The 11208-nt window shown below is 36.3% G+C and overlaps 2 protein-coding genes across 5 annotated transcripts in view; one reads left to right on the top strand and one right to left on the bottom strand.

Moving 5' to 3' along the window:
• The window catches only part of LOC107730251 (carnitine O-palmitoyltransferase 1, liver isoform-like), a 19217-nt gene extending 15634 nt beyond the window's left edge, over positions 1 to 3583 (bottom strand). The window contains exons 1-6 of one of the 3 annotated variants that reach the window (XM_016541023.1): positions 3450 to 3583; positions 2609 to 2761; positions 2370 to 2512; positions 915 to 1086; positions 711 to 815; positions 133 to 270 (exon numbers count right to left, since the gene is read on the bottom strand). In XM_016541023.1, coding sequence (XP_016396509.1) covers positions 133 to 270; positions 711 to 815; positions 915 to 1086; positions 2370 to 2512; positions 2609 to 2749 — 699 coding nt within the window. In that variant the 5' untranslated portion in view covers positions 2750 to 2761; positions 3450 to 3583. Of the gene's footprint in view, positions 1 to 132; positions 271 to 508; positions 547 to 710; positions 816 to 914; positions 1087 to 2369; positions 2513 to 2608 lie in introns of those variants that run through there. The other 2 variants (XM_016541021.1, XM_016541024.1) reach the window with 2 other exon arrangements.
• A 685-nt stretch (positions 3584 to 4268) lies between these two features.
• LOC107730255 (lactadherin-like) overlaps positions 4269 to 11208 on the top strand; it is a 14185-nt gene continuing 7245 nt past the window's right edge. Inside the window, exons 1-5 of one of the 2 annotated variants that reach the window (XR_001638666.1) lie at positions 4269 to 4381; positions 4682 to 4794; positions 6153 to 6278; positions 7327 to 7458; positions 10710 to 10823. Coding sequence is in view for 1 of the 2 variants with exons in the window: in XM_016541029.1 (XP_016396515.1) it covers positions 4716 to 4794; positions 6153 to 6278; positions 7327 to 7458; positions 10710 to 10823 (451 nt within the window). In the remaining variant the exon portion in view is untranslated. Of the gene's footprint in view, positions 4384 to 4681; positions 4795 to 6152; positions 6279 to 7326; positions 7459 to 10709; positions 10824 to 11208 lie in introns of both variants that reach the window. The other variant, XM_016541029.1, reaches the window with a different exon arrangement.

Here is an 11208-nt window from a genome sequence, read left to right as displayed (position 1 = left end):
CTAAATATTTTCATGGAACATGATCTTTACTTAATATCCGAATGATTTTTGGCATAAAAGAAAAATGGATAATTTTGACCCACACAGTGTATTTTTGTCTATTGCTAAATTTGAGAAATGTGTTTTACTTACATAATTGGTGGCCCACCAAGACTTCAGCTTGAGGTACCACTGAAGTTTTGGTCCAAGGTTCTTCTCAAAATCAAGTGCAAGACTCTGCATTCTTCGGTGTTCCTCGTCGCTCAGCAGTGGTTGAACTGACTCAAGATACTACAGGTCCAACATTTCAAAAGAAAGAAAGAAAGCACAGCTAAAATTCACACCTAAAAGCAAAATCTCACTGCCAGGGCGGTCAAAAAATGTGTATTAACTTAAATCCAAGCATTTTCATAATGAATGCCAGCAACTGGCAAATCAAAACCAAGCTAGTTTTGTTTTTCTAGTACCGTTCTGAACAGCGTGCATGTTTTAGTAAGTTAACTCACTTCATCCACGCTGTGCAACCTACCTTTAAAATCAGTAGATAATCACCTGAGCAAGTTAACTCTGAAAACAAGTGACCAAAATTCACATTGAAAAACTAAGTGGAGTGCAGCTATTCCTGGCTTACCAATCTGACATTTATATAACTGAATAAAACATCTCAAATAAAAACAATATTAAACTGAAGAAGAGTTTTGATCTGGTTGTTGTAAAGATGAATAACTTACTCTTCTCATGGTGTCCTTCACAGATGGCACAGGTAAATGAGGGAGAGAGTTCTGGAAGCTGTATAGCATTGGTGTTTGCATTCCAGAAAAAATGTTCACTAGAATCTGCAACGTCAGAGAACAACAAACAGAAGAGTTCAAAACAACCTAGAATGGATTAGTGAGCATAAACTGTTCCAGAAAACAGTTATCACAAATACACACCAGCCATAGTCGAATTTGCCAGGTCATTTTGCCATGGGGAGCAAACATCCAGCCGTGCCAAGACAGCAGACCCTTCAGGACAGTCCTCATGCTGAATATGATGGCAATCCACAGACCCGTGCCCACCATGACACCCCCAACTAACATCTGCTTTTGTACAGACATGTACCTACTGCAAAAACAGAAGCATAAAGGCTGGAATACACTACACGAATAGGATAAAACACTAGGCATCATACACTTGCCGACTTTGTAAATGGTTCCAGAGAAAAACTGTGCATCATACAGTAAACGACTGAGAATCACACATTTCCAGACTTGCAACTCGTCCAAACACTAAAATTGTCTTAAAATATTAAACGCGTTTGATATACCCCAACTGGATGGAATCGTACGCTGCTTCCAAATATGCCTACTTCCTATATAATATGAATATAAAATAATAATTCCTATATAACAATACTATACACCAGGCAAAAACAGTATATGAAAAGAGTATGTCTGAATTCTATTGAAGCTTGTTTCTGAGACTGAATAAAAAATAAAAAAGGTAACCGTGACGTTTTCGCAACTGCAAGTTTACATCTCACAATTCAGACTTTTTTCACGTTTCTTTTGCGTGTTATAAATTTAGAATTGTGAGATACAGTATATTGTCATTGTGACTTTTTCTCAGAATTTCACGTTTATATCTCACAATTCTGACTTTCTTTCTCACAACTGAGTTTATCTCGCAATTCTGACTTTATAACTCACAACTGTGAGATTATGTCTCAAAATTCTGATTATTTCTCACAACTGAGTTTATATCTCACAATTCTGACTTTATTTCTCACACCTGTGAGTTTATATCTCACAATTGACTATTTCTCACAACTGAGTTTATATCTCAAAATTCTGACTTTATTTCTCACAACTGTGAGTTTACCTCGCACTTCTGACTTTATAACTCACAACTGTGAGATTATGTCTCAAAATTCTGACTATTTCTCACAACTGAGTTTATATCTCACAATTCTGACTTTATAACTCACAACTGTGAGTTTATGTCTTGCAATTCTGACATTATAACTCACAATGATGTAAGCTCACAATTCTGAGAAAAAGGTCAGAAAGTTGTTTTGTTTTTATTAAGTGGCAGAAACGAGCTTCCATAGAATTCATAGTATTGAGTAGGTGAAAGGTACCAGGACGACTGCTGATATACTGAACTGAGTATACAATGTACATGCAATTTTTTTTGTGAAATCTGTTCGACTCCAACTACCCAAAATCTGCAGATTGGCTCTAACTCATCCAAACTGCGGCAAAAATCTGTACAAAAGTAGTATAGTGTATTCAGAGGAGTCTTACTGAGAAAAGCCTCTGATACACACTAATGTAATTTAAAACATCATTCCACATGCACTTTATTGCATTATGAAAAACCATACAGCATAAATAAACCAGGCATACCTGACTGGGACATGTCTGCCAAGTTTGACGAGCAGGCCTAAAGAAGGGTCCACTTTTAAATAATGAGCTCTTCCCAAGTACCCTGCCAACACCAGCATGAACCCTGGTGCACTCCCTGGGTAAACACCATTCAAAATCCCATTCTGTGGGCACAATGAAAAATCATATTAATTCTACAATTTATCTTGAAAAGGTAGGTAACACTTCCACAGAAAATGTAAGAAACAAAATCCTAGTACCTTAAAGCGAATGAATTTCTTCTTCCACGAGTGAAGTCCGGAGAGGTAGACCTGCCGAAGGGCCTCATGACTGAGCTGAAGGTCAATGCCATCAGGGCCGACAGTAAACTGAAAGGCCACAGCCTGATGAGCTTCTGCCATACTGGATCACCACTAACAATTCAGTGAAAGAACAACATTCTTTAATACAAGACACAAGAGGTGACTAGCTCAAAGTACAAATTACTGTAACATGCTGTCATTTTGCTGTTTACAAATGCTATAACCTGCTTTTTAGCTGTTAATAAATGACCATCCAATGACTAACCACCCCTTAATTACTTGCTTGCCTTTATTTGACAAGCAAGCACAATACTCTAAGTTTCGGAATTATAGTAAAGTCATTAATATTTCTAAACCGAAAATGGCTGAAGAGTTCACATCATTGGCTGACCCATTCAAATTCATTTTCAAATCACACCGGCTTAAATTACATATTAAGAAGACTATTTCGATTCTACAGAGCTTTTAAAAACAACTAACTATTTATCTAAAAAGTTGCATATGTAATTGCACATAGCGATGCATTCAGACCCGATGATGATGCGGCCGCCTTTTCCTCTATATATCTATCTATCAAACACAACTAAATCACGTGATTTAATACAGGCGACGAAACATTAATCGTAACGTTAAATGACTCGCAAACACCTTTGAATCTGGCTCTGCTGAATACAAAGATTTGAAGATCTAGATTTGTTATCTACATGTGGGTGTTTACTTAGTGAACTATGGCTAACCCGGTGGACTGTTGTTTACGTTATTTATGTATTTATTATTTTTTGCCATATGCCAGACTTACCGTCTTTTGATTATTTATTCTCCTGGTCAGACCTATGAACTTGATCAAATTAACTGTACAATCGGACACGCATTCGATTAAATGGCACGATGATTCCAGGTCAGGATAGCAACGTTTATCTTGCTAACGTTAGATTTTTCTACGGTGGCCGAGAAGTGCAAAGCAAATCACAATTCTGAAAACAAAATAACAAATTACAAACGCAAATGCAAGTCTAAAAAACTAAATAACAATTCAGAAAGCACAACAACAATTCAGAAAACATTATAATCCCAAACCAATGGTGCTGTCTCAAACTATACCTACCTCTTTCGGTTTGTCTGATTTGTCGTTGTGTTTTCTGACTTATTATTTTGTTTTCGAATTTGTCATTGTGTTTTCTGACTTGTTATAATGTTTTCTGAATTGTTGTTGTGCTTTCTGAATTGTTATTTAGTTTTTTAGACTTGCATTTGCGTTTGTAATTTGTTATTTTGTTTTCAGAATTGTGATTTGCTTTGCACTTCTCGATCACCGTATTTTCCCCCGTCTGTTTCTTTAACAACAGAGCACTAGACAATATAGCCCGTCCACTCTCCAATAAGCATATGGCTAAACCGCTGTACTTACAAAATGGTATACATTTTTGAAATTGCGTGCAAACAGGTTTATTTAAATATAAAATTAATATCAGATACCTTGGATATTTATTATTAGAGATTAGGGTTTGACCTTCATCATCTAAGAAGATCTGTTGAGAAATCGGAGCACATAAAAGGATCACGTGCTTCACCGCGTGCCCAACACGGAAGTGAAGGCTGAGTGGACTTACTGCCTGCTGTATACATTTCTTTACGAAGAGAAAATAGGCAGGACCACAAAAGTAAAGCATGTTCACAACATCCCCATAGGGTGTTTACTGATGACTTTCAATAGGGGATAATAGGATTACTGAATTCGCAGTTTTTTAATGTAATTTAAATTGATTACCCAAAAAAGAAGACGCATAGTGCAGTGCAGATACTTTTCAGTTCAACGCAACATCTGAAAAACACGTCTACACACACAATACTGTTAGTTTGACCATTTTATAATACAACGCAGGTTGTCAATAGTACCGAGTCGTTACGTTAATAGTGTGACACTACAACAGATCTTGAAATAGCCGTGCACGTGAACAGTGCGCGCGCCCTGTGTGCTGCTCCACGTTTGAGGATGACGTCAGGAGACCCAGCGGTAAGAAAACGCTTCGGGACTTTACAAACAAACAGACAGTAGGGTACCAATATGAAGACTCGGGGGCTCACTCGGTCCTGTAGAATAGTTTTTGTCAGTTTGGTCATTTGCAGCATTTGTACTGTGAATGGTGAGTAACATCTTAAATTCTAAGTACTTTTTCCTCCTAATGCTCTTTTTCCAGTTGAACCTTCTTAAAAGTATTGAGTGTCACAGCTTCATTAAAATAGTTCGAGCTTTTGGCTTTTTTACTTTTGACAATAGTATGGGCATCTTTTTATCTGTTATATATAATGCAGAAAACAAAAGGAAATGATACTGCAAGTATTACAATATTTAAATAGTGAATGTTTCTAATTGTGGGAAGGAGGTTATTTGTGGTTAATGAACATTTCACACATTTGTACTTCATGCACTGTGTCTTTTCCCCTCTGTCTTGTTTAGACCACCTTTTACAAAAGGCATTTGTATTGTTAAATTAACATACTGGTAGTATTTTTTTAATTTTGTTATAAGAACGTCTTTTAAAACAAGAAAAGAAAACAAAAACACTTATGTAGTATGATTTCTCTTTATTTGTCTTGTTCATTGTATCTTATTTATTCTATCCAAATAATTATATCATCCTGTTAAATGGAATGCAGATGGATTTAATATAGGGTGGATCTCAATAAGTGTTAACCGTCCGAATGAGATGTCCAGTCCATTGTGAGGGCAGAACAAATCCAATCCACTGCAGGGCGGTAGAAAGAGATTTGCACTCGACTGGATAGTATGATTCACAACTACAAAAGTCTGGAAAGTAAATTTGTTGTATAGGAAATTACCTTTAATTTCTTGCTCAAGCATAGTCAAAGAACCCCGTCTTGACCTCTACATCTAATCTTAATGAGCTCAGAGGGTAAACATGGCACAAATCTCCCAGCTTTTCAGGCAGCATGTTGTGTAACGTTTCACTCATCTTAGAAACGTGTGCCTAAGAGCATTTTATGTTCTTACATTCTGTTCATGCCTTTTCTATCATGTTGGTCAGCCAGAATGAAGCGCAATGAATGCTGATGCTTTCCAAACAAAACATGAGCAGCATTTAATTAGGTGGCTGTTTTGTGTTATTATTTGCCATTTATCTGATTGCTTTGGATATGTTTTGTGCTGCACTCATACACATACTGATAACACAATATAAGCTCTTTTTCATGTTCACTTATCTAGAAATATAATAGAACCTTTCCTACCCTTAAAAAGTATACATCTGCTTTTGAAAGTTAACCATGTGCATTGGCTATGCTGCTCACATCTCTTATCTTTTGTACTCTCCTGATCCTGTTGAGAAGTGTGAAAAGCATTTTTTTCCCCTCTTTACTCCTTTGTATCTCTCGAAGCTTAATATGCAGGACCACTCCGTCTGTTGCCGAATTATAAAATAAGATCTAATTCCAGTCTAATCTTTCTAATTCCATTCACTCCTGCTTATGTGTGTCTCTATAGGAGATTACTGCAAGGTGAACCTGTGTCATAATGGAGGGACGTGTGTGACTGGCATTGGAGAAGATCCCTTCTTCTGCATCTGTGCCGAAGGATTTGCTGGAGATACGTGCAATGCCACTGAGAATGGTCAGAAATGTTGTTTGTCTGAATTTTCCTGGTTTAATGCTCATTTGAATTTCAGATTAGGTTTATATGGATCACCCTGTTCCCTGTGGAAAGCCTTACTGCTCAGAGGTTGCTCTTTCATAGCTTACTTAATGAGGTTCTCAGTTGTTCAACTTTGTCTCCGGCATAGAAAATGCTTTAAATTTGTGATTTGTGTTCTGATTTTCGATTGCAGATTTTGGTGTTTTGGCAACACAGTTTTAAACCTTGTTAAGATTTTTTTCTGAAACAAGGAGACACATCATATTGCTCCTTTCTTTAGAAGAAAAATATGAGACATGGGAATCTCATTGCTGTCTAGGAAGAACAATTCAAATTCTCAAATAGGCTCAGTTCCAGAATCAAATCACTGAGGGTGCTTCTGAAATTAGTGAGGGTGTTCTAGCCTTAATGCGCATCTATTATGATATCACTATGTCGCTCATTGCAATTATGAGAGTGAATCCTGTATTTATATGTGGATGTCACTCCTGGAATTTTGCAGTGTGTATGTGGCCATTGGTCCTCTTAGCAGCATGAAAAACAAAACTTTAATTAACATTCTGAATGGATTATATATAGTCTAGAAAGTGTGCAAAGAGTACTCCCTTTATAATCACTAAAAAGCTGACACTCATCTTAGTGCACGGTGATCTCACAAAGAGTTCCTTTGTAATTAATGAAGCTCTCTCCACTTATTTACATCAGGTTAACACTGTTATAATGAGATGATTCGTGAGCGTGCATAACTTTTTGAGCAGGATTCTACTTAACAACTTATATGTCAGATATGTCTGTGGATTAGCAATATTACTCATCACTGCAAAAACACGTAAATAGAAACCTTTTAAGCAAACACAAATATGCACTGTTTTGCCAATACGAGGGTGATCTTGCTTTTGTTTGACTCTGCTTAGCACTTTCTAGCACCTATGGAACCAATCTTGATCTAGAGGTATTTTTTTTCTTTCCTGTGTGTTTGTCCATTTGTGATACTTGCATCAGAACTTTTAACTGTTTTTCACTGCAGGTCCTTGTAATCCAAACCCATGTAAAAACGATGGCACATGTGAGGTGATCTCTAACTCCAGAAGAGGAGACGTTTTTAATGAGTATGTGTGCAAATGCCAACCTGGGTTCGAAGGTGCACACTGCCATATCAGTAAGTTTTGTACCACTTATTTCAGATTTACATCACATCTGTTGCACTAATTAAAACTACATGACGATCACTCCAGTGGGCCAGACAAAGGGTTTAGAGGGACATTTGTATAAAAAGAAAACTTCAGTTTGAAAAAAAACGGAACAAGCATACATTATTCATAAAAAGTAGAAGAACAAATTTCTGTGTAAATACACAATACCAGTTCTTTGTCCCATTTTATTAAAACCCAACAGCTTACACACAAAATGATTGAGACTCATTTGTGCCCAGTTATGAAATACGTGGAGTCCCTATGATGCATTTGGTGGTTAATTAATGTTAAAACTGTTCTCTTATATGACGAATCTTCTTGTGGCTGCAGGCCCACAGAAGAGACACTAGATTTCAGTTAATGCATGCATGCTGTTTCATTGGTTCCACATTGTTTCATTGGTCCCATGCTTACAAATATACTGGATATACAATGGCACTGGTGTAAACACCAGACACACCCAGGATGTTGAGCAGTCAGTGGTGGTTAAAGAGAGCTGTAACCATAGTGAGTTTTAAATAGGCTTTGTTAACATTTTCCAGTCCACACTGGAAAGTTCCTTTCCATGTATGATTTAACTCTCTGCTGCCTGAGGTCCTCTATAGTGGACACATCTATTAAAGCCATTTTAACCGTTCAGATTATTTCAAATGATCCATACTTGTAATTCTATATAAATAGGTGCGTTCATTCCATGTCGGAATTATGTAATTACAAGATTCTGACTTGCGTTAAAACCGACCATGGCAATGTCATGCGGAAATGTTCAAAAATAGCAGCGGCATTAAAATGTAGTTAAGTAGTGATTTCATAATATTTCTGTACATTCTGTTTGCTATAATTGACTGTTGTTAATATTTTAATGGAAGATTTTTCTGAAACTAAACTAAAGGCATACAATACAATTAAATGTAGTTAGCACAGAGTTAAATTAAGCTAAACTCACTATAAGTTGATTAATAAGGTATTTGCATAATGACTGTTACTTGTTGTCACAGTAGTTTACAGTGTTGCCATAGAAATGTATAATTCATAGTCCGAGAATGTGAGGACAGTTCTGAGTAGAATGTCCGGGGTGTCATCTCGTAATTATGGTAATTACGACATGGCGTGAACACAGCAACTGTCCTCTTTATATGGCATTGTGGTTTTTATTTACGACGACGGTAACACTTTATTTCGATAGTCCACTTTAGACATTCTATTAACAGTAAGTAACTTTGTAACTACATGTCAACTAGCAGTTAGTCGAGTATTAGTAGACTGTCTGCTTAACACTTAAGACTATCTTCTAACACTTTCTTTGTCAACTTATTCTACCAACCCTAAACCTACCCTAACAGTCTACTCTGAGAGTTAGTAGACATGTAGTTGCAAATTAATGAGAATTAGTTGACATGTAGTTACAAAGTTACTTATAGTTAATAGAATGTCTAAAGTGGACTATCGAAATAAAGTGTAACCACGACAAATTCAAAACGGCTGATGAAAGTGGTGATTCACCACACATCTCTGAACTCCTCTAATACTAAATTGCAGTGGACCAATGCATAATACATAATTTTGTAAAACTAAAAAGGATATTAGGAATATTGATATTCTTGTTTTGATGGAAAAAGAAACATTAAGAAAAAATAACTTTGGTGTTTAATAATTCATGCGTCAAAGGGGTTAAAATCCAAAGTGAAAAATACAGATTTTACAGATATTAGAATAGCACTGGCACTGAAAGGCCTTCAAATGCAGCCAGGAACATTCCTGACAGACAGCCTCAGTGCAATTAGGCAAGACTTAATCAAGCCAAAGAGGTTTTATACTTAAGAAGAACAGTACGGACCAGCCTTTGGGGATTAAGGAGGTCATAAAACATTTCCATCTAATGTCCTGGCCAAATTTAAACATTAAAGGTTGAAAAGCAACTGACACTAGAACTAAACCTCATTTGGTATTTAACATGTTTGTTTGAATTAATTTTTATTAATTAAATCCCTTTTCTTAAGACTTTTAGTATTTGGTTCAGAATATGCTTCAGTATTATAAAAAGTTCATAACTCACAATAAAAAGTTGAGTTCTCCAGACACCTTCTTCAGCAGCACATCTGACCTAGATTGATTGAATCTATGTGTATGCAGACATTGAGCAGAATGATGTTTTTCATGTTCTTCAATCCTCTTAACAGTTTAGGAGCAAAACAACTTGTTTGGGCATGAATATGGTGTTTTCTTTTCTATTACAGCTGAACAAAAGAATAAGAAGCACAGTGTTGTGTTTCTGCATGTATCAGCTAGGCTGTTAGTTTTGTAATAATTTTCCAAACCAAACATGGTAAAAAGCAGCCCACTGAATAATATATACTGTGTTCAAATGTTTGGGATTTTTTTTTTTTAAAGAAGCCTCCTGATTACCAAGGCTACATTTATTGGTATTAATCAAAAGTACTGTAAAAGCAGTAATATTGTGCAACACTATAGCATTTATTTGAATATGATATTTTATATCATGCAATTTATTCCTGTGATGATAAAGCTGAATTTTCAGCAGCTATTACTCCAGTCTTCAGTTTCACATAATCTTTCAGAAATCATTCAAATATGCTGATTTGCTGCTCAAGAAACATTTCTTATTATGATGTTGAAAACAGTTGTGCTGCTTAATATTTTGTGGAAATTGTGATACTGTACTTTTTTTCCACAATTCTTTGATGAATAGAAAGTTCAAAAGAACAGCAATTATTGTATCTTTACTGTCACTTTTAATAAATTTAATGCATTATTGCGGAATAAATGTATTAATTTCTTCAATAAATACATCAAGTTTTATAACTTCAATAAGCCAGTTTTAATTTTTTGTATGAAAAATTTACTTTAAAGTTAAGAAAATTATAAAAACAAACATCCTGTAAAGTGTTTAATTTCAGTAGACGTGCTGTAGTTGCAGTTTGCAGCAGTTTGCTGGAAATGTAGACCATCCCATCCCACCCTGTGCTCCACACAGAACTCTCTATCCCCTTTGAGGAAAATTAGAGATCCTGCAGCCACCTGTGTGAGCGCACAGACTGAGCATTGTGCCACCCCACACCTCAGTTGCCACACTTATAATTATACATACTTCAGCTGCAGTTACATGACAGCTCCCTTCCTCTGCAGAGAAGCATCCCATTACAACATTTCCAAATTACTGTATACTTACTGTATTATTTTTGGTGTTCTTACACAGATGTGAATGACTGTGCAAACCAGCCTTGTAAGAATGGAGGCCTGTGTCGTGATCTGGATGGGGACTACACCTGCCACTGCCCTTCTCCATACGTTGGGAAGCAATGCCAACTACGTGAGTTTTTATATACAGCCAATGATTTTCTTGGTGGCAGTGTTTAAAGGGGTCATATGATGCAATTTCATTTTTTCCTTTCTCTTTGGAGTGTTACAAGCTCTTGGTGCATAAAGAAGATCTGTAAAGTTGCAAAGACTAAAGTCTCAAATCCAAAGAGATATTCTTTATAAAAGTTAAGAGTCAGCCACACCCCCCTAAAACGGCTCGTTCGAACACGCCCCCACATATCTACCTAACTGTGTGGGAAGATTTGCATAACGCCACACAAATGTTCACGCAAAGAAAGAAGGAGTAACTTTTATTCTCGCTGTAATATTGAAAAGTGAAAAGTGAAAAAGTGAAAAGTGACGTGACATGTGGCCAAGTATGGTGACCCATACTC

Source organism: Sinocyclocheilus rhinocerous, unplaced genomic scaffold, assembly GCF_001515625.1.
Source record: "Sinocyclocheilus rhinocerous isolate Xijiao unplaced genomic scaffold, SAMN03320098_v1.1 scaffold368, whole genome shotgun sequence".
In the NCBI taxonomy this organism is placed as follows: domain Eukaryota; kingdom Metazoa; phylum Chordata; class Actinopteri; order Cypriniformes; family Cyprinidae; genus Sinocyclocheilus; species Sinocyclocheilus rhinocerous.
The sequence above is the reverse complement of the archived record's forward strand: the minus strand, read 5'-3'. Positions and strand labels throughout refer to the sequence as shown.